Raw genomic sequence first — 24845 nt, 5'->3', positions numbered from 1 at the left:
ACCAAAGAACACAAGTATCCACGATCTAGTATTCAAATCTGTATAAAAGGAATTGCCTTTACAAGGACTTGAACACTGGAACTCTTGACTTCCAAATCAGTGATTTGGGAAGATGCGTTTACCACTAGACCAACCTGGTGGGATTATAAGCATAGGTTAAGGATACATATCTTTTTTTTTTCCAAAATTCAATATATATATTCTTCGTCCAGTTTTGTATGTAATAATCATGAATTAAAAAATGTATATAAAGTAAATTCAATAAATTAAAAAGTTTGTTTTTCCTGAAACTTACTGTATTTTTTGGTGTATAAGACATGCCCAAGAAATTTAATACAATTTTTTTGGAAAAAACCTAAAATTTAAAGTATAGTTAAAAAAAAAAATTGGTAATTTAAATATAAAACTGACTTTATAGAAACTTGCAAAACCCATGTCACTGTCATCTGAATATTCTCTCTCATCACTGTTTGCATCCTCTTGTTCTTCATTATCATCGTCATACAAAAAATGGATCTTCACTTCCATCAAGGGTGTTGCTAATTCTGCATTTCAAGAAAAATTTAACAATAGTTTATTCATTCACTTTTGACAAAGACCACTCACACACCTGAGATTGATGGCACTTTCAGAACAACTTTTGATGTTAACTGATGTACACCAGCATTCATCATCCACTTGTTCCACTCTGCTCTCAAAGACTTTAAAGGGCTTATTAATAATACACCAAGTGGCTGTAGTTGTGATGCAAGTCCTCCTGGTAGGACAACCAGTTCAGTATTGCACTCTTGGAATTTTTGTTTGTTTCCTTCAGATGAGCCTGAAACTGATCAAATACAAGAAGAGCTTTCTTCTTTAGCAGTGCACCATTCCTTCTTTTCCATACTTTGTCTATCCACACTTTCATCCATCTAACCTTTCTCATGAACATGTACAATCACTCCTGTTATTTTTTCTTTAGGCAGTGTCTTCTGCTTAAAAATTCAGCTTCGTACCATCAGCACAACATGCAGGAACTACAGTGTAGTGTGTTTTCTCATGTCCACTGGTTCTGATTGTAATGCTTTTCTCATCTTTCTCAGTTAAGTTCTATTTGAGGGCACATCAAAATTTAGGGATGTTTCTTTCAAAATTGTGATTTTTTCATTGTTGAATCACATATTTATGAAAGGAAATAATTTTTCTTCATATTTATTTGGCATTTTTTGACAGATTTGTTTTTGAACGCATACAAAGTTAACTATGTTTCATGAAACAGCAACACCATGATGCACCACCTTTAAAACCTTCTGGGTTACAATTACAGGCTACTATTTTGATTCTTTTATATAAATAACTTTTGTTGAAATGGCAATGCCATTTTGCTGATTTTCTTGCACTCATTTCAAAACTTTGGTCTCAAGTTTACTACGTTCCATGCGCTTCTCTTTATGCAATTTGAACATCTCCTTCTGACCATGACACATTTTTTTCTGTAGGCAGAGGTCCAAAATGTCTTGTCAGCTTCCCTGTTTCAGTGATCTGCATACTTTACAACTTGCAATTTGTTAACTTGAAGTGTATAAGAATGTTACCTACTTTTCCATTACTAAAAACAATCAAACTCACAAAAGTTATCACAACATGTGAACTCAATACCGATAAATGTCTGTAACTGAGTACTCAGATAGAGATTACGCAACTTAAATTGGGACTCCCCGTTCTGAGCCAATCACGTGCTAGAAGTCACGTAAAGGACATGCATCAACTTGGTTGCAACATTCACCTGCAATAAAAACCTTGGAACATAAAATGGAATGCATATAACTTTGAAAAGATGAAAAAAATCTATTTTTAATATGAATTTTTGAGGTACAAAAGTGCATCATACACCGAAAAATACAGTAAACAGCTTATGTAGTTTTACTTGCAACAAAACTCTCAGATCACAATTTATAAATTATAATATATTAAAAAATACCATAAATAAATATTTCAAATACAGATGTGTAGACTGTCTGCATCAGTAACGCATTACTGGAAGGATCATAACACGAGATAGGGAAACTGGGGGATGGTCTTCACATGAAATGGGCAGATTATGTTTAACTATAAAATCTGGAAATTCCTTGTCACTATAATTAGTCAATGCCACAAAATTATTGGTTCTGTAGCAACCCACCCACACCTAAAATTTTCTTTTTTTTCTGTTTAGCCTCCGGTAATTACCTTTCAGATAATACTTCAGAGGATGAATGAGGATGATATGTATGACTGTAAATGAAGTGTAGTCTTGAGATGTGTGGTTAATTGAAACCCAACCACCAAAGAACACTGGGCATCCACGACCTTATATTCAAATCCGTGTAAAAATAACTGAATGTCAGTTATTTTAAAGCCAAATTCCTAGTAATGTACTAAGGAATTGAACGCTGGAACTCTTGACTTCCAAATCAGCTGATCTGGGAAGACACGTTTACCACTAGACCAAATCAGTGGGTTTCACAGAGCTGATCTAGTCATCCCATTTCAAACGGTCCAACTGATGATATAATTGACCATTAAAAATTTTTTTCTTAATTCCTTTTTAATTTTGTACATTATCTGATGTTTTCGTAATTAAGGAAAAGTTATTTCAAATACTTTAATCAAATTTTTAGATAAATGTCAATTTTATAAGACATCACTTGATTTTTTTTATAACTAAGTTTTTATATGTAGGTTTCTGTTAAGAAATAAATACAGCCTTAATTTAGCTAATAATTGAAAAAATAATAAAGATATTATACTGCCAAAATACTAAAAAAGTAATTTAAAAAAAAACAAAAAACACTGATTATAAAAGAATGAACATCCAAATAAAGCATTTTCCTAACTACATATATATATATATATATATATATATATATATATATAATATATATCTAAGTAGATCCCCATAAAGGAGCTTTCTAAACATGTAAACGATATGTATACATACCAGAAAAAATGAATTTCATAAAGATGAGAGAAAATAGTATATGTAAATATGATGATTTAAATATCAAAAATGAAGTACTTTTATGTACAAAATATCAAAGTTTGTACTTTTATTGAGAAAAAAGTAATCTACAACTTCTAAAATTAATGATGATGATGACTGAAGCTTAAATGTGATAATAACTAAGGATATTATAGAATTCAGTTCATTTTTACTTCCTTGTATGAAGTAAAGTATTGTGATCGCAAAAATTTCAGTTTTCAGATTTCAATGGAAATATACATTCTGACCATCCCTGAATCCATTTTGACTAGTTTTGGCAAACTCGAAAACAATTAGCCATACGATGTTGGAATTCTGGGTTTAGGATTGTTTTAACCAGTTTGTGCACCTCACCTCCCTTTTTGACTGAAATTGACAATCAGAAGTATCCATAAAAGCCAAAAATCTTAACTTTTCTGACTGCAGTAATAAGTCCTCATTGAGAGCTTTTCAGTGATATATCATAAATGGTACTTAATTTCATTGTTTCCAGAGTTATAGGCAAATGAAATTTTAATTAATGAAATATTTCAATTTTACAAGAGGAAGGCACATCGATTCAAATCGAACTACAACTTTTTTTTTTCAATTATATATATTGATTTATTAACCTCTGAATGTAAAAAACATTTTACGATAAATAATTCAATAAAAAAAAATATCAAAAAAACATCCGAAGTTATTAATGAAATAAAATTTTGTGTACTTTTCATTAAAAAAAAAATATATGTATATGTAATTCAATAGGTGTACAAAGAAGTCAATAGAGGTACAAGAATGTTCTTATTCCACATTAAAATTCAATTTTCTTTCAGTTCCTAATGCTACAAAAATAACTGCAGTTGATTAATATTCTACAAACATTATTCAACTTACAGAAAAATCAACATATATAAAATTAATAGTAATTTAATAACATTGTTATAACATGTTATTTATACCTTCATGCCAAGTCTACCACCAAGAATTGAGTCCCTTAAAAATGGTGGTGGTGGTGGTGGAGGGTATGGCTCACGTCCAAACATGCGATCTCTGAAACCTCTATCTGGACCTCCCATTCTGAAACAACACGTAACAAAGAAAAGTAATTATTGTTGTATTATTTGTTATTTTCCTTAAGATATTATGTAGATGACATAAGTTTCTACACTGGTATGCAGAATAAAAATAACAAATGAAGAATTCAAATATACAAGCAATGATGAAAAATAAAACAACTAGCGACAAAACAGCAAAGTGATTTTATACAGGATCCCAAGAGGAAACTGAAACACTTTGAGAATACATTCTGAAGGTCAAAAATAAAGTCAAAATTTCATATAACCTATTATCTCAAGATCTTTGTTTTCTGCTATGGCTATTGCCACAGCATTTCTATCAATATTCCATTTCATGTTCTAATCAATATTGCATTTCTGCAACAGAAAATTATGTGGTTTTAAATGTAATTTGACTTAAGAATGTGTCAAGTTTGTAACAAACTTGACACAAGTTTGTGTCCCAAAAGTGTATTTACATTATTTGAAAACGCACTCACTCAATAAAATGTCAAAGTTATTTGATTTGGAGAAAAACTTTGCATTAACAAAAAATCTGTTGAGATTTAAATTTTTATCTAATTTGTTGTTCCAAAAAAATTATATAATTAAAAGGAGTAAGAAAATGTTAGTCAAAAAAAGTGAAGGAACTTAAAAATGTACATTGTACCCTTTTTTAAAAAATATCAAAAAATAATACGAATAATATATAGTATTAAATTAATTTTCTGTCTGTGGAAAGAGAAATGAACATTGGTAAAATAGGCTCAGCATACAGGATAGTTAAGGAAAATTATGGGGAACATAAATTAAAATCTAATAACATGTTAAACAAAGATGGTACAATATATAATGCGAAAGGTAAAGTTGATAAGATGGGTGGAATATATTGAAGAGTTATACGGAGGAAAATGAATTAGAAAATGGTGTTATAGAGGAAGAAGAGGAAGTTGAGGAAGATGAAATGGGAGAAACAATACTGAGATCTGAATTTAAGAGAGAATTAAAAGATTTAAATGGCAGAAAGGCTCCTGGAATAGACGGAATACCTGTAGAATTACTGCGCAGTGCAGGTGAGGAAGCGATTGATTGATTATACAAGCTGGTGTGCAATATTTATGAAAAAGGGGAAGTTCTGTCAAACTTCAAAAAAAGTGTTATAGTCATGATACCAAGGAAAGCAGGGGCAGATAAATGTGAAGAATACAGAACAATTACTAACTAGTCATGCATCAAAAATCTTAACTAGAATTCTATACAAAAGAATTGAGAGGAGAGTGGAAGAAGTGTTAGGAGAAGACCAATTTGGTTTCATGAAAAGTATAGGGACAAGGGAAGCAATTTTAGGCCTCAAGATTAATAGTAGAAGGAAGATTAAAGAAAAACAAATCAACATACTTGGCGTTTATAGACCTAGAAAGGCATTCGATAACGTTGATTGGAATAAAATACAGAGATAGAAGATCAATTGGTAACATGTACAGGAACCAAACAGGAACAGTAATAATCGAAGAACATAAGAAAGAAGCCGTAATAAGAAAGGGAGTCCGACAAGGATGTTCCCTATCCCCGTTTTTAATCTTTACATGGAACTAGCAGTTAATGATGTTAAAGAACAATTTAGATTCGGAGTAACAGTACAAGGTGAAAAGATAAAGATGCTACGATTTGCTGATGATATAGTAATTCTAGCCGAGAGTAAAAGAAACAATGAATGGCATATAGATGAAGTCCTGCGCAAGAACTATTGCATGAAAATAAACAAGAACACAATGAAAGTAATGAAATGTAGTAGAAATAAAAAAAGATGGACCAATGAATGTGAAAATAGGAGGAGAAAAGATTATGGAGGTAGAAGAATTTTGTTATTTGGGAAGTAGAATTACTAAAGCAGGAGCGATATAAAATGCCGAATAACACAAGCGAAACGAGCCTTCAGTCAGAAATATAATTTGTTTACATCAAAAATTAATTTAAATGTCAGGAAAAAATTTTTGAAAGAATATGTTTGGAGTGTCGCTTTAAATAGAAGTTAAGCTTGGACAATCGGAGTATCTGAGAAGAAAAGATTAGAAGCTTTTGAAATGTGGTGCTATAGGAGAATGTTAAAAATCAGATGGGTGGATAAAGTGACAAATGAAGAGGTATTACAGCAAATAGATGAAGAAAGAAGCATTTGGAAAAATATAGTTGAAGAGACAGACTTATAGGCCACATACTAAGGCATCCTGGAATAGTCGCTTTAATATTGGAAGGACAGGTAGAAGGAAAAAATTGTGTAGGCAGGTCACGTTTGGAATATGTAAAACAAATTGTTAGGGATCTAGGCTGTAGGGGGTATACTGAAATGAAACGACTAGCACTAGATAGGGAATCTTTGAGAGCTGCATCAAACCAGTCAAATGATTGAAGACAAAAAAAAATTCTAATAATTTAATTTCCTATAATTTACAGTAATCTATAGTTGGTAATATTTACAGTATTTAAATATGATTTCGATCAAATAATAGTCAATTACTATCATTCATAACACAATTTTTGGATACAATTTTAACTTTCAAATGTAGAGTATACATACAGTATTTTCATTTGTAGTTTTTTGAAATAGAGATTCACAAGCTGCAAGATAGAAATCGTTTTGTTGTCCACAGTTTCAATTCAAAAATATGAGATTAATAATCAATAATACTTAAATAATAATCCAGTAATAAATAATTTTGCAATAAAAAAAGATAAAATAATAAATCACCAAGTAGACAGGACTTACAATTCTGAAACTCTTCATTCAAAGGCCAAATGGAAGTAGCTCAATCTTTTGGAGGAGTACTTTCTTTTCAGATAAGAATTTAAACTAAGTCTTTTTACAATGAGTTCATTTATCTATACCAGAATAAATAAAGTAATAAAAGTTAACAGAATAAACGTACCCAGTCTTTGGACATTCTCTAGACCAGTGGCCTCCTCTTCCACATCTACAAGGTAAAAAAGAAAAAAACTATTACACAAAAAATATATAATGTAAATGTAATAATGACAAAAACAGCCATTACAAATCAAAAACAAGAGCATTAGCAACATTATTTTCAATAGATAAGACATGAATACAAGCAGCTATTGTTATCACTGACAAATCTGTAAATCTATTTTATAGAAAAATGCATGTTTATAATATTTCTCATTTTTCATTATCAACAACTGTAAGCCGTATTCAGCCTCATTCATCTATTAACAAACAAAAGAAATGTATAGATGAAAACAGTTAGCTACCCTTTTTAAAATGATTTTTTTCTGCCAATACTGAATACCTATAAAATCCATAAAATAAATACTTTTAGCCTATCCATTCCAACACTTAATTTGCAAGACCTTCTTCTTCTATTCTTACTTTAGTCCATAACCTGATGGTCACAGTACCAGGATGTTTCAGGTAGCAATCTGCTATCAAAAATGTGTGATGAGAAAATGAGAAGCAAAAGATAAAGAAAACAAGATCAAAATGGAAAGTCAAAATATGAGTTTTATGAATTGGAACATGGAATATTAAGGTTTTGACGAGAGAACAAATCGCCTACAGAGTTAGAAAAACTGTAAATGTTTGGAAAGAATTAAGTGATCAAGGCAGAGTGGGTTGTGGGCGTAATGAAATAAAACCTCAATGCCAACACTTAAGAGAAGGATAAGTGGACAAATTAAGAGATGTGCCGTCTGGGGTATAATTAATTTTATAACTGTACTACATTTCCCAAAATATTGCTATCAAAACTGTTGAAAACTCACAAGTTACTTTTTCTATGTGTGAAATAAAGAATAAAGTTAATGAATAAAAATAATAAGAAAATGAAACTTTGGTTCTTGTTCAGTGGAGGCAGTGGTGTAAGGTAGCCATTATTCACTGTTTCATTAACTCAACGTCCTTACTACTATTTGCAAAAACGGCAGTTTTATAAAATCTTGTTAATTTAATAACAGTGCTATTCTTTTAAGTTCCCATAGGTTTTACCAGCTATGTTACTTTTTGAGCACAAGTTTTTACTAATTTTCTCAGGGGTGTACCCAGATGTACATGGTTTAACATTCTTGATTACCGTAACTTATAGGAAAAAGACCGCTTCCACAGAATCTCTGCAGCAACAGTCTCCAAACTTGGGGATGACCCATCATAATTTTGGCTACGTTCAAGCTGGTGCCCCTTATAGAAGAAAAACTCAGGCCTGTTTTCTCCTCTGATTTTTAGTTACGGCACAACTTGACAATAGTTATAGTTATCACTAATAGAAACATTTTATTGGGATGATTTACGCACGTTTCACAATTTTTAATTTAGCTTTATGTATATTCCACAGCCTATTTAGCTTTATTTTTCTCAGAATTATAAGTATTCTTTTCTTTTTTTTTGGTAGACTGTTTATAATGAAAGAGCAATTGTATACTACTACCCTAACACCTACTGATATGATTAGACAAAAAACTAAATCTGTAAATAAGCTACAACGAATATTTAGTTAGTAATTGTGGTTGGCAGTTACATCTGAAAACACATGAAGACCAAAAAAAGAAAACATCTCTACCAAACATAACCTAACTTGACTACTTTCTTTTTCCGTTTAGCCTCTGGAACCACCATAAGGTATTACTTCAGAGGATGAATTGAGGTTAATATGTATGAATGTAAATGATATGAAGTCCTGTACAGTCTCAGGTTGACCATTCTGAGATGTGTGTATAATTGAAACCCAACCACCAAAGAACACTCACTGGTATCAATCATCTTTGAACCTTATAATTCTCGACTTTGAAATCAGGTGATTTGTGATGAGTTCACCACTAGACTAACCCCATGGAGTGGGTTAACCTAATTTACTAACTTACTACAATGATTGCACTAATAATTGACCACGAATTAGAAAAGACCTCGAATTACAGAATACTTTTAAAGTAATTAATGAAACCAGAACACACTATTAACATTCACAATAAAAATAGAAATTTCATCATTTTATATGGCATCTAAGTCTATTATTTTGTTTTGTATTCACAAAGGAATCTGTTTTATTACACAATTTGAACACATTTATACGATGTAAAATGTTTTATTTAGACTAGAAAGAATATGACCCAATTTTTTCTCAGAAAGTGCTCGTGTATGGGTGTGTGTATTATAATTGCTATGAGAATTACGGATTTATTTATTATTTACAAAAATAGCTTATTATATTAGCAACATATTGATATATTGAAACACATAATAAATTATGTTATACAGCACACCCAAAAAAAAAGAAATTTGTGGTCATAAATATGTCACTTTTACTTAGGTCGAAAATATCTACTAACATATGTTACTTTATTGTACGAGGACGAGTGTACGCAGCTATTACATGCGTACAGATGCATGCGATTTTTTTTTCACATATTGGGTGTTTTTTTAATTTGTGATTTTTTTTTATATAGACAATGAATGAAACAGATTAGGTTTACTCTTGACGAAGGACTTTCAGATTATGACGAAAATGACAGTGACGACCTTGAGGGCTTGGACGACATCAAAAATACTGAAATTAGGGGTATTGATTTTTCAGAACTGCATCTCCAGAATTTTAGTAGCAACAATGATGATCCAGGTCATTCGAGTAATGATACTGACACGAAGCAGGAAATAAATGTAGCTGGTTCAGTTCTACATCCACCTGCTGAAGGAAACTATAATTTATTTCATGAAATCCATTATCGTTCTCCAGTGCAGTTGGATGTTGAAATGCAACCAGCTGTTGAGTTTCCTCTCCAAGATAAGGAACTTGACACGGCAGAGTAACAAGAAAATCCAACTGACCGGGCCCAAAATAACAAAACAGTTACAGATGACGAAGGTTACAAGTTAGAAGTTGTCTGCCAGTTCTTGGAAATCCCTGGTTAGTTTGTACTGATAGGCGTAAATATGACACTAAACAGTTTGCCTTTTACAGGTCCGGAACCAGGTGCATTTGTAAAGAATCCCGACCTTTTGGCTAAATCCGCTCCGCTCCTCATAAGAGAGGTCGGCCTAAGAAGCGCCGTAGGAATTTACAGAATGTGCCTGAATACATTCCTGTTCCCTGTATTCATGGGCAGACACCGTTTGCCATATTTATGTTGTTTTTTGGGGCTATCCTCAAAAAAGTAACATTACAATTTGTATATTCAAAGCTGTAGACCTGATGGACCATTACCTAAGGACAGAATTCAAGGTGACAGTCTTGATCAGATGAAATGTTTCTTTGCAATCATCCTGGAAATGGGTCATATACTTTAAGACACACTTTACAGAATACTGGTCAACTGACGAGGTTTCCCGTTATCGCATGGTTTGGGAATACATTACAGAGAACTGTGTTTCTTCATATTTTGAAGTATTTACACTTCACTAACCAGGATCCACAAATAGAATCAGAAATGCAAACTATGACCATCTCTGGAGAGTACGCGAAATATTTGAAATTGCACGTCAGAAATCTCGTGAACTCTGTAATCCACGACAACAAATTGTAGTTGATGAGGTTTTATGTACCTACAAGGGTAGAGTCTTGTTTTGGCAGTATATACCTAGTAAACAAAAGCGCTTTGGGATAAAGGTTTACAGACTTTGCGATAATTCTGGGTACACATTCGATATGAGTGTATCTCAGGAGACAACAAGAGGAACTAAATGTAAATGAAACTATTACTGAACGTACAGTTATCAATCTAATTGCAGGTTATGAAAATTGTGGATATCATTTGTATATGGACTATTTTCTCTCATCCCTGCAATTATATCGACAACTGAAAGATGTGGGAATTCTAGCTTGTGGAACAGCTTGATCCAATCGTGCTGGAATGCCAGCTGAATTCACACAAAACAGACGTAAACAATTAGGTTTGACCAGACACTGGTTAGCCTGTTGTATGACATCTTTTATTCTATTCAATGACAAGCGAATGGTAACACTTCTGTCTTCTATTCATGGGCCTGCTGAAGAGGGTAAATACAGCATAACAATTCGCGGTACAGAAAATGTTGTGAAACCTGTAATGATTGTAGAATACAATAATTACATGGGGGCTGTTGATTTATCTGATAATCTGTCTTCAAGCTATTGCTTACATAGGCGCATGACAAAATGGACGAAAAAACTTTTTTTCCACATTTTTGATATGCTCCTTGTCAATGCTTATACGGCTTACAAGTCAGTCAATAAGATGGAAAAGAACCAATCCTTCATATGGTTTCGAAATGAGGTTTTGAAAGGGCTTGTTTCATCATCTACGGGATTTTCTCCACAAGGATCTTGTATAAGAAATTGTGAATTGTTACGTTTTGAAAATAGTGAAGCAAGACATTTTCCTAAACATGAGGAAACAAACAGTTTTAGACAATGCGTTGTGTGCTCGGCAATAGCATTCGCGCAAGATCAGTCTGGAGGTGTGTGGCTTCTGAGGTACCACTCTGCATAGACTGATGTTTTCTCGTGTATCACACACGCCAAAATATCACCAACTAGGAGTAAGTGCTTTTTATTTATAAATTTATTACTTCATTTTATTTGTTTAGGTTATTTATTATTTGTCATCTATTTCATTCTTATATATATACAATACGATTTTATATACATAGTAACATAAAAAATACCTTTAGTAAAGGGGGGTAATAAAGTTCATGAAATGAACTTTATTACCCCCCCGCCACGGCGTGTAATAGCACAATACTGTTTAAAAAAACTTTTTTCCACGTAAAACGTCTTAGGAAGTCCTTTGTATATTATATGTAAAGCTAAGAAAAAATAAATAACTATAAAAATTTCTCAAAATTGATATGCTTAATTATTTATGACTGGTTTTTCATCATATTTTGCCCAACTTTCAACCGATTTGCTTTAAAGTATTATTTTTAAAATCAGCAAACTATGTTTTGTAAACACAAATAAAATAAAAAATTCGCTAATAAATGCGGTAGAAATGCGCAAAAAAAATTCTGCAATTAAATTATCGTAATTTTTGAACAGTTTCAATTTTTTTTTGTTACAGGCATAAAAAATATCCAATCTTAACTTTTTTTTGTCAGAATCTGTTAAATCTCGTTAATATACCGTAATTTTTTGAAATTTTTTCACAAGAGTGTAGCTAAGACTATAAAGGGAGGCAATCAGATACAGACATATTTTCGCGGAGCGCTAAGAAGCGCAGATCATTGTGATGGGAGAAGGTTAAAAAGTTTTTGGGGCCATAATTTTGAAATCAATTGAGAGATCAGGTTCATTATTTTTAAACATCAATTGAGAGATCAGGTTCATTATTTTTAAACATCAATTGAGAGATCAGGTTCATTATTTTTAAACATCCATTTCTAAGTGGTTGTAAAATTTAATTTACAGTTAGGTTTTTTCATTTGAAGCTTTTTTTTTCATTACAAATTACATTTTGGACAACTTCTAGGTACTCTAGCACAGTTTATGAAATTTCAGTTTAATACAATTAACCAGTCCTGGGACAAATTTATATGTTAAAAATACAAAATGGCAGATAGGTAATAATCTAAATGTTTCCAGATATAACTTATTTAGTTTTTTCTTTATTTTGATGTGGGATATCATCCCCTGAATCTCTGAAGGTTTTTTCTTATAAACCAAAAATCCAATATATATATATATATATATATATATATATATATATATAAACAAAGTTATTTTATTCCAACCCAAAAATGCCTATTTTCTGACAAAACTGTTTTATGTTTAATCTAAGCGGGACAGAGGTATGGGACCACTTTATTCAATTTCTTAGATAAAAAATTTAAGAAAGCACCAAAATTATCCCTAGATTTGTATTGTAAGAATTTTAGTATAATGGTTTAATTTCACAGAGCGAACAAAAAACAGAGCTTCATTAGAGTGGGTTTTGGCTTGCAAAACAGTTAACAGTTTTTTAGCCTACGTTTATATGAACTTTTTTCATATTTTTGGCTATAGAATAATCTCCTAAGAGACTGATGTGCAATTTGGAATCACTCTGTATATCAAATTTTTTTAAATAAATGACTAATAATTAGCATTAAACAGGAAATGAAACTATTTATGTATGTTTTGCCTTGAAAAATAAAAGTGAAGTAAACCAACTTATTTGTACAGATGTTTTGTTCAGATAATAAAACAATAGAAAATAAAATTCTATACATTGAATGAAAAATAATTACTCAACTTTCAATATCATGTAACACTGTTTTCAGTACAATTGCAAAAGTTAAAAAAAGGTCAATCTTTTGATTAACAAATTCAAACAGAATAAATAAAAATGAATCCTTATAATATAAGATAAATAAAACAAAATATAATACTACCTCAATTTACAAAATATTGATTTTTTGAACTACCGACTAAATTTATAACTAACAACTCTGTAAAAACCTTAAAATTTGGCCTACCTTCAAAATTTAAAGCATACATCTTTTAATCATGTTAACCTAAAAAAAAAATTTGCTGTAGGCTGCGCTGTGAGGAAAAGTATTGTGACTCATCCCAATTGTTAGCTGAGATTTTAAGCCTTCTCTTTCACGAACAGATGCTAATCACTAGATATCAAATTTGGACAAAGGAAAACACATCTCAACCCAACTGGTTGTACCACCAAAGCCAAAGTATGATTAGTGGTAAACAGAAGGTCATTGTCAAACAAAAAATCATACCACAGAACAATTTTTATTTTGAATGGTTCTTCATAACATCTTTAAATGTTTTATAATAGAATACAAAGTTTGATTATCCATGCCACATTCCATGAAATCAACAGATTAGATTCTTCCTCTGATCAAAAATAATTATCAGAATTTTCTGGGCAAAAAACAATTTGTAGACACTTTCAAGGTTTTCTCTATGATTAAAGTACAGCCTTGACTCCAGACAGATTTTTAACCTTTTATTTATATATGAAACCCATGTCTCAACTGCCCATATTAATTTCACCTTGATTTCAATCCTGTAATTCTGGATTGAACATTTTCACTGGCTTGTGAAAATTTCAAAACCCAGTAGGCACAAAACTTATACCCTAACCATTACTAAGATTTCTTGAAGTGCATGACCAACAAAAAAATATCGAAGCCCTCAAAAAATGGTGATTATTTGTTAGTATATATCATCAATCTTCTTAGCTAATTCATTACTCTCTAGACAGCCAGCTACTTCAGTCTTTATCATAACTTTTTCCAAACATGCTGTACATTTGTACCATTATACCCCAACTCTTCATAAACTTATGTGACAAATGGATTTCTAGCACTTAATTCCTAGCTAATTGAAATCTTACTGAAGAATACACTTCACAAATGGCTTTCAACTGCAGCTAACTTTACACATTTGTTATTAAATAATAACATAGACCTCCTTTTCACCACTGTTACATGTGGTGCTGTACAATAGTAGACTGCTGTACTAAAAAGGCAGTCCTCCTTTAAAGTCATTACTGGCAAAGGAATGGTGGGGGGGGGGGTTGTAGCGACCTGACACGCTACGAGGTGGGATCTTCTCCCCTCAGGGGGGAATTCAGATGTACTAAAAAGGCAGCAACACTAAATTTGCTCCTCATTTGCTATGTGATTTCCTAGATAACTGTCAAGTAAATTAAAGGCTTTTTATTGTTTTTATGTATTAAACTGATAATGCATATTACACTACTTTTTTCTGTTTTCTTATGAGGTAAACTACAGATATGTCATGCTTGTTGTTTTCCAGCTAAATTTAATTTTAAATTATTTAATCCAAACTCCTTTTTAAAAGGTAAATTGCTTTAAAAATAAATGATTTTTTCTTAGTTAAATCAACAAATGAGACATTTCTGAGGAGGGAAAGTGCAACGATAAACTCAACTTCCACTCAATAGGAGCAGTAAGAGTATTAGTAATGGTGAAAAACAAGCTTGCCTCTATGCAAGGGATGAATAAAAATAAACTTAAGAAAATTATTAGAATAAAAAAATAAGTCAAAATATAATTCTAATAAATTTAACAAAAGTCAAAACACAAGATAAAAGGAGGAAAAAAATTTGTAAAACTAAAGGCATACATAACAGAGGTGGAATTAATGAACATTAAAGAAACTTTTCAATGAATTGAGGATTTAATAAAACAAATGAATTAAATGAATTCTACAAAATGACAATACTTTCCAGAATAATATTTTTTATTATTAAAAAAAAAAAGAAAAGTTAATGTTAAGAGAATATAATGATCACAGTCAATTATAATATAAAGATGTTCTCCACTTAAGAATTGCTTTAGAAATTTCAAATTTCAGGATTGGATATAGTAAGAGGAAACATTACCCTGCCAGATTGTACCACCATTAATTGAAAAGCTTGAAGTGGAAGAAGTGATTAGTAGATAGAAAGATGAAGATGAATTCTAGCAGAGGTTTGGAAGAATGAACACAGTGATTAAACATAAGTTCTATATTAGAGTTTGGTTTGTTAAGAGAAAATAAGTAAAACTGGCCAGATAAAATGAATGTAAACATGTCAACAGCATTTTTATTTAAAGCATTTATTTTCTATTTTTTTCAGTCTTAAAAAATATATTTATAACAAAAAATTTCTTATTGCTAAAAATATTCTTAATAAAATTAAACTTAAAATTTATTAGATGCTAATTTTATGACCTAATATATGGGAAAAATAGTCTGCAATTATATTTTTTAAAACTGATACAATGAATTGTATAGCTACTCAAGTTACTCACTCTTTCTACCTCAAAACAAGTTGTATTTCTTCAATATTCTTTTACCCAAAATTAATATTTTGGGTACACTAGGTGTTAAATATTCACTAAAATTGAATTAATTACTGTAACTTGTCAGAACTTTCTAAATGTTTTTTTCTTATCACAGAAAATAAATAAAAAAATAACTTTTGTAGTTTAACCTAGTCAACTTTTGATTAAATCTACAAAAAAAAATTGGGCATTTTGCAACCCACTCAGATTAATTTTTGAGCCATTACATCTTATTTCTTTATAAACATCCATTTTCAACATGTATTTACAATAAATAATTTTTGAAGTATGTGCCAGCCAACATAAGTTAAATAGAAAAATAATCTGTATAATACAAATCCTACTTCAACAACTTTATATATGCCTTAGGCGAACTCGGATGAGATATGATTGTGAATCTCTCTCTCTCATATGCTCTTGAGATCCCATTTTACAAGTAGGAATCCTGTTTAGCCATCAAGCAGTCAGTTGAGGTACTAACTTATGTTTATGTTTAATTTGCATTGGCTGGCACAGATTCAAAAAATTTTTTTGTTAAGTACTTTGAATAAAGTATAACTATTTGTAATTTTTTAGTATTATTATTAGTTGAAGTCTGTTTTCATTTTTGTTTTTTATATATTATTATATTTGACAGCCAGTTAGTTACTGTACTTTCTATGTACAATATAAATTTTGTAATTGTGAAAAATACTGAGCTTGACTAGGATTCAAATCCTTCTGAATGAAAGCCAGACATTCTGCAACTACACAATTGGCTATTTCAATGATATTTTCATCATTTTGCCATTTATCCAGGATTATTTCTCTTCAAAATTTAATCTTCCTTGATCAATTTCATTAGCTATGTACTCTACTGCAGGGTGAGTACAATAGGCAACTCTTCCTTTCCTATACGGTTATTCCTCATCAATCATATTAAATGTGAGACTCATTTTTATTGCTGGTTACAGTAGAAGTTAATAATATTGAATCTAGTTAATATACTGCAATCTATTAGATTTTAAACAATTGAAACGATAAACCAAGAGAACATATGTGCAGCTAAAAAAATTCATAAAATAATTTTAAAATTACATTGCTTGACAATGAACATGAGCAGAAGGGAAATCAGATCAGTAAAATCTGAGTGCTAAAGGGTTAACAGCTTGCAAGAGATTCTGTCTGTTACTATATAAACTTTTAATATTGATTAACAATTAAACATGTCTAATTCAGAAACTTGTTTTATCATGGTTGTATGAATCAATACGGCCAAAAGAAGTAGCAAACTATTTAGTTTTATATTATATTCTATGTAATTTAATTTTTGGTATTTCATTGTCATATTTCATGTTATTACAGTTATAAATTATTTAATAAGTTTTATAAATCACAAATAGATTGTAATGAACATTTTATTTAACTAGTTATACTTTATTATTTATTTGTCAACAAAAAATTACAGTTATAGTTACTGCACTAAGTTTAATAGCAGAAGTAAAATTTGCAATGAAAGATTTATAGTGTTTGGTTTAATAAAATAAAGTTAAGCTAGTAAAAAATTACATATAGTTTCACGTGGTAAAAACTGGATTTAAAGTTTGGTATCGTCTTGGCTAATTCTCAAATAAATATTAAACTAAGAATTTACCTTTTACAATAAAGATTAAAGTAAATATTTTTTTGGAACCATTTATGTCTTAAAAACAATTTTAGATTACAGAGAGGTTTGACTATCAGAAATGGGATTAGGGGACTGAATTTCAAAACCCAATCTAATATTTTACTGTAATATTTTTACCAAACTAATATTTTATTGTAATAATGAACATAAAACTATACCTGTAGCACTGTTCAGGATCACCCATACCAGGTCGCTGACGCACTCTGCTGGTTGATACTTGTACTTTTATGGGTTCACCATCAACAACAAACCCATTTAATTCTTTAATGCAGTTGTTAACATCATTTGTGTCAATATGCTAGAAAGAAATGCAAATTAAAAACTAGAATAACAACCATATAACCAACATACAACTCAACAATGCAATTAACAAAATGTTTTTGCAAATTTCAAAAGTTAACAGTGAAATACACCATGAATAAAACATACATCATTGAGAAAGAAAATGTTGCTGAATTTAGCATATATAATTTAACAAATTTCAGAACTGAATGATAAATAAAATATTCATTTAATTTTACTTTCATTCAATAGTAACCGACGTTTATATACTGGGCAATTCAAAAAGGACTTCACAATTTTAAAAGCATATATCGATTTATTTAGATAATACAGATTTGGTTGAGGTCTCATTTCATAACAAAAAACGTCAAGTTTTGACTCGCATAGTTCATTAGTACTGAATTTGGCCATCAGATAGTCTGAAGAAATCACCTTGATGTGTCTGTTGAGACTGGCATTCCACAAACAACTGTTTGGTGCACAAACAATTACACTTGAAGCTATACAAACTAACCATGATTAAACAGATTACAGATGACGACAAAGTTGCTCTACTGCAGTTTTGTGTGGAAATGATGGATAAAGTTGCAGAAGTCAACATTTTGGGCCAAGTGAAACATCATAACTGCCGAATATAGGGTAGCGAAAAATCTCATGAAACTTTTGTAGCACATTCATGATAGCCCTAAAGTCAATGTTTTGTGCACTAAGCAAACAAAAGACTGTACAGCCTGTTCTTCCAGGAGGCAATCATAAATGGTATTGTTTACCTGGTTATGTTTCAAAATTTTCTAATTCCTCAGATGAAGATGACCAAGATGGGCACTATTACTATCAGCAAAATGAGGCACCAGCTTGCTACAGTCCAGAAGCCCAAGATTTTCTTTATACTCAATTTCCAGGGCAGTGGAAGGTCCAATCGCATGGCCACCTCTCTTCCTAGGTTTGAACCTGCTCGACTTTTTCTTGTGGAAAGACTGGGTTTATGTCCCACCTTGCCAGCTCTTGTTGAGCTAAGACTTTGAATTAACACCGTAGCTATAGAGGTAACACGCTCGATGTGCTGGCTACAGTCTAGAATGAAATCGATCTCGTATGGGATGTATGTTGCATTACAAAGTATAAGCCACATTAAATCAAAATGAATGTTGGGTGACAAACTTAATTTTGTCTCCTTTTTTAATTACCCGGTACATATATTACATATATTGACATTAATATAAAATATAGGATGTTTATAAAAACTGTTTTAATAATTCAGGGTTGGTACCCCCAACATTGAAATAAAGATAAAACTTACCGGCTATCCACAATTTTGTATTTTTAACACAAAAATTTATTTCTCAGGAATGGTTAATTGTATAGAGCTAAACTATTGTACACTACAAGGGGTAGGGGAGATTTACTTGAAAATAATTAACCTAACTCTCAATCCATTTCAAGATTGTGGTAATGTAATTTTTTAAACGTTAATATCTTTGCAACTGCTGGTTCATCTAATGTTATTACAAAAAACATGTTAAGCGTTTTATGAGAAAGAAAATGATAGCTTATTAATTCAAATTCATAAATAACAAAGTTATGGAAAACATTTACTCTAAACAATTACTCTAAATTAAAAAACCAATATAATTTCCTTCCAAATAAAATTTCATGTAATAAATTCTATTATTATCTAATAATATAGAAAATATTACAATAAAATCTTATTGAAATTATAAAAATATTATAATAAATAATATAATACTGAAAAATAATTTACATTAAAACAGATTTTGTAATTAACAAGTTGTTGTAAATGTTAATAAAAACTAATACCCAGTTTACCTTTTGCTATTGACCAAGTGAATACACAATCTTTATTGTAAGAGTTAATTATTTTCCTTACAGTTTTATCTTATTCATCATGGAAGGTAATGTGCATCATTTTTACACTAACTTAGAAATAGCTGATGTGATACTGCAATACTCCTGAGACGAGATGCTGTATGAGGAACACTTTCTTAATCAAATGTTACCTTCTCACACTGTTTTCATCCATTAATAGACGGCTCAGAGGCAGAGGAAGCTTAAAATCTGAAAATAGGCCTTGGAGTTCAATTTTAGTAATGCAGAAGTTTGGAAGGTTTTACATGAGCATCAACTCAATGTCTATTACTACCAGCGAGCACAAATTGTTTTACCTTGACGTTATATTTAATATTATAGCTTTGTTCAGCCTATGACAATGACTATCAGAAAATTTATTAATCTAAACTTTTTTATTTATACTTTCTTTACTGATGAAGCCAATTTGCAAGATTGGCCATTCTTAACACCCACACTACACACATGTATGGTCAGTTGAAAACCCTCCAGCCATTTCAGAGAATTGTCACCAATCTGTTTTCTGTTAACATATGGGCAAGTATCCTAGGCGACCATTTTGTCTGTTTTTTACTTGACTTGAAACAGTCTGTGAAAGATTTTACATTTCTTGATGGCTGAGCTTTCACTTTTACTTGAAGATTTGCCACTAAAAACACATGCAACAAAATGGTGTTATAGAAAAACTCATTACAAGTTCAAGATCATTTAAATGAAGCAAATCCAAACAAATGAATAGGTCAAGGAGGTTTTCTGACCTGGGAAGACTATTGATCACTACACACAATTGATATGAAAGGTTCCTCGACTAAATTTCTGTAATTGATAAAAGTATTTCCATCTCTCTGACAACAAAGAACTAAGTAGTACGATGTGTGTACAAAATTTCATTACGTTTTGTCACTGCAGTCTCGAGTTATAATAGACTGCATACATGGTGTTCACATGATCTTGTGCGAGCTTGCGACATGGAACAGAGAAACGCAATAAAATTTTGTGTTCGAATTCAAAATCTTTTGTTGAAACTATTTCTATGACACAGCAAGCATTCAGTGATGAAGCCGCAGCTCTTACAACAAAGTACATGAGGTGGAAGCAGTTTAAAAGATGGCAGAGAGTCGTTGGATGACCAACAAAGTGGGAGGCTGTCAACAGCTGATAAAAACATTGCAAGTGCACATGCTCCTGTTCAAACAATTCATCTTGCCCTTCAGGCCACAGCATAAAAACTAAACAACACATGGTACATGAATCTCCAAAAGGTGTGCTCTCATTTCGTTCTAAACTTCTTGACTGAAGAACAAAAACAGGTACGCCTTTCTTGCACTCAAGACTTCGTTGAAACTGTAATTAGACATCTGAATTTTTTGTAAACAATTGTAACTCGGAATGAAAGCTGGTGCTTCGTGATCCGCAAACAAAGCATCAATCTGCTGCTTGGTTGAGTCCTGGAGCACAAAGACCAGCGAAAATCCAGAGTGAAAACTATGTTGATTGCATTCTTTGACTCGAAGTCTCCAGTGATTACTATTTGCTCACTGGTAAGGCAGCAAGTGTTTCTCCAGGTTAGGGGCGGCTGTGAAAGGCATCTGTTCCCCATGTTAGGTGCGGCCTATTAATATGGTTGGGCAACCATACACATAGGTGGAAATTACAGGAAACTACCACCTTATACTATTCCCCAGAAACACAAATGATGGTCCTCAATGTTAAAGAATCTGGAGTTAAAGCTTCCCTCAATCGGTTCTCCATGAGAGGGAAACAGTGAGGTCACGTGCAAATAAAATTAGAATTGGAAAGTGGAATGTTTTGATTACTTAAAACAGGAAGCTAGAGAATGCAAAAAGAGAAATGGAAAAGAACAGGGTGGATGTGCTGGGTTTGAGCAAGGTGAGGTGGGAAGGAAGGGGATTACTTAAAACAGGAAGCTAGAGAATGCAAAAAGAGAAATGGAAAAGAATAGGGTGGATGTGCTGGGTTTGAGCAAGGTGAGGTGGGAAGGAAGGGGAGGTTATAGAGTAGAGGGTACAAAAATCTTTTATTCAGATTGAGAAAGGACTGATGAATATGGAGTGGGAATTTTGCTGAGCCCACAATGAGAGACAGTGTAGAAAGATTAAGATATGTAGATGAAAATATTGATGTTAAGATTAAAGGGCAATGGAAAAGATCTAGTGATAATACAAGTCTATATGTCAACAAGCCAACATCAAGATGAGGAGATTGAAGAATGCTATAATAAGATTCAGGAACTGATAAGATGAGGTAAGGAAAGGAGCTGGCATTACACTGATGGGAGATTGGAATACGATGATACAGTAAAGATCAGAGGGAAATGTTGTGAGAGACTTTGGGTTAGGTATAAGAAATGCAAGAGGGACAAGATTGGTGGATTTCTGTAAGGAGATTCCTTTAGCAATTGGTAATATGCTATTCCAAGTCTACAAGAGATGCCGATACACATGGACATCAGTAAGTGGAGAGAGGTACCAGATAAGATACTTTATGATTGAAAACAGGTGTAGGAATTGTTTAAAAATTTCAAAAACATATCCAGGTGCAGATAGATTCAGACCATAATCTTGTGGTGGGAGAGTTACAGATGAGGATGAAGATAGTGAACAAAGGAAAAAGAATAGAGAGGTTAAATAGGGAGGTACTGAAAGATGGTGACAAGAAGGAAAGGCTAAAGGAGAATTATTTGGTAAATAGAGAAAGAAGGAAAGAGGACACAGATCCAAACACAAGATGGATATATATAAAGGAGGATCTAACAAATGCCACCAAAGATGCTGGAGGTAAAAAAACAGAATGAAAAAGAGGATAAAGAAAGAATGGGTTACCGAGGTGATGTTGGATAAAATTATAAGAGAAGAAAGTGGAAGAATGTCAGAACAGAAGGGAGTAAGATGCACAGGGAATTAATGTATTAAGAAGAGATATGCAAAGGGGGCGACACAAAAACATCATGGTTGATGGAAATGTGTAAAGATATTGAGAAATTGGAGAAGGTAGGGAAGTTTGAAGAGATGTATAGAATAGTTATGGAAATGGTATTTTAAAAAGGTAAAAGTAAAATAGAATGGAAATTGGAAACTAGAATGGAAACTAAATGGTTGATGGGAAGAATGAGATTCTAGGTAGATGGAAAAAATATGTGGAAGAATTTTACAAAGTAGATAAAAGACCAGAAATCCTAGAAATTGAAGATTAATCAGAAGTGTGTGAGGAGGAGGAAGGTTATTATGGAAGGAGAGGTAGAAAAAGCCTTAAAGGAAATTAAGAACAGGAAAGCATGTGGAGTTAAATGAAATACCAGCTGAGCTATGGAAAGGTTTAGGTGAAAGGGGAATTAAGAGACATCAAAAGCCTGTGTAATTTGATATACGAGAGTGGTCATTGGCTAGAAGATTTCATGTTAATTATTATGGTCCTAATTGAAAAGAATAATTTGAAATGAGTAATATAGGAGCCTTATATCGCATACAGCTAAGATACTGCTAAGTGTTGAATGAGAGACTTTCTGGAAGACTAGAGAGATCAATTAAGGAAGAGCAGTTTAGGTTTAGAAGAAGAAAGGGAACAAGGGAAGCAATAGGATTAATAAGAGTGATCGGAGAAAGATATACTGAAAAGCAAAGAGATTTATATGTGGTCTTCATAGATCAGGAGAAGGCATTTGACAGGGATAAATTGCTGAGAATCTTAAAGGAAAAACAGTCACTTGGAAGGAAAGGAGAAATCTGTACTTGTCACAGAAGGAAAAAATAAAAATTGGGAGAGAGTTATCAGAGGAAAGCAAACTTGGGAGAGGGGTGCGGCAGGAATGTTGTTGTCACAAGACTCTGTTCAACTGTTACCTGGAAGTGATAATTGAAAACAGTCAAAGTGGTAATAAGGATGTAAATACTGGAGGAAGGTGGATAGAGTGCGCATTAGGTTCACTGATAACATGGCGGTGCTGGCAGAGAGTGAGTACATGATGAATGAGATTGAGAAAACCTTTATATACCCTAGCATACACAAAATTTCAGTTCTATATAATTAACCATTCTTGAGAAATAAACTTTTATGTTGAAAATACAAAGTGGTGGGTAGTAACCAGCAAAAGATTTCCCAGAAATAAGTTGAAAAATTGTTTTCTTTATTTCAATTTCAATGTGGGCAGACCAACCCCTGAATTCTTGAATGTTATTATTGCACATGCAGAGGGAGTCTGATTTAAAAAACATTTTTCTACATCACTTCCTTCTAAATGCACTAGGTCCAGCGATTCAAAAGTCTGCGTATTTCTTCTAAGAATATTGATTGTTTACAAAGCCACTTTTGCAATGTTTTTCTGCACTTAAAGGTGCAGGAAAAACAACCTCACAAAGCAACCCCTTGAGCACCCCAAATAGATGAGCATCTGAGATAGCAAAATCTGGATAGCAAGGGCATTTCAAAATATCAAAATTAAACTTGTTACCCATTGGCACACAGAACCTCATGACTGATGTTCAAAAAAAAAGGCTACCTCACTTTCACTTATTCATGATCACTTTACAGGTTGCTGAATCTTTACTGTGGTAGAGGTTGACTGGCATCCTGCACCCTCTTCGTGCATCACTCTTGTCCAGCCATTTTTTAAATTCTCAATCCACAAAACACACTTGTGATAAAGCACTGTCCCCAAAGTGTGAAAAATATTTACAATGAATTTCAGCCCCCTTCACACCCTCTGATTAGAGAAATCTCATCACTGCTCATAGTTCCTCCTTCATGCAAACTGCTAGTGAAGCAGACACGCTTACACTGTAATAGTCATAAGGCAAATGACATAATCTGGATCAAATTTTACACTTGTAACCAGAGTTTTACCAACTTTAAACACACATATGTGAAGGCAATAGGCAGTATAACAACCTTGAAGGTGTGTTATGGCAAAAGTGTACTAATTTTTTAATTACCCTCATATTAATGTATGTAAATAAAAAGTCCAATTTAACCTTTAACACAGAAAGTAGATTCATAATCAAAATACAACATTAAAGAAAATTTTTCAAATTAAAATGTAAGTAGTTTAAATAACAAAAAATTTAAAAACCCATAAATGACTGATTGCCATGAAAAACTAATTCTAAACGAACAATTTTAGATATTTACATAAGTGTAAACAATTTCAGATATTTACATAACTAATTGAAAACATTCCTTAGAGAATAGCAACAAGCAACAACT

General features: G+C 32.0%; 1 protein-coding gene across 3 annotated transcripts in view; it reads right to left on the bottom strand.

Annotated features, from left to right (window-relative positions):
* lark (RNA-binding protein lark) overlaps positions 1-24845 on the bottom strand; it is a 68996-nt gene that overhangs the window by 14675 nt on the left and 29476 nt on the right. For all 3 annotated transcript variants that reach the window (XM_075382183.1, XM_075382182.1, XM_075382184.1), the window contains exons 4-6: positions 17636-17775; positions 6966-7010; positions 3943-4060 (exon numbers count right to left, since the gene is read on the bottom strand). In XM_075382183.1, coding sequence (XP_075238298.1) covers positions 3943-4060; positions 6966-7010; positions 17636-17775 — 303 coding nt within the window. The remainder of the gene's footprint in view (positions 1-3942; positions 4061-6965; positions 7011-17635; positions 17776-24845) is intronic.

This window comes from Lycorma delicatula, chromosome 1 (genome assembly GCF_047948215.1).
Source record: "Lycorma delicatula isolate Av1 chromosome 1, ASM4794821v1, whole genome shotgun sequence".
NCBI classification, from domain to species: Eukaryota; Metazoa; Arthropoda; class Insecta; order Hemiptera; family Fulgoridae; genus Lycorma; species Lycorma delicatula.
Note: the sequence above shows the minus strand (reverse complement) of the source record. Positions and strands in the feature narration are given on the sequence as shown.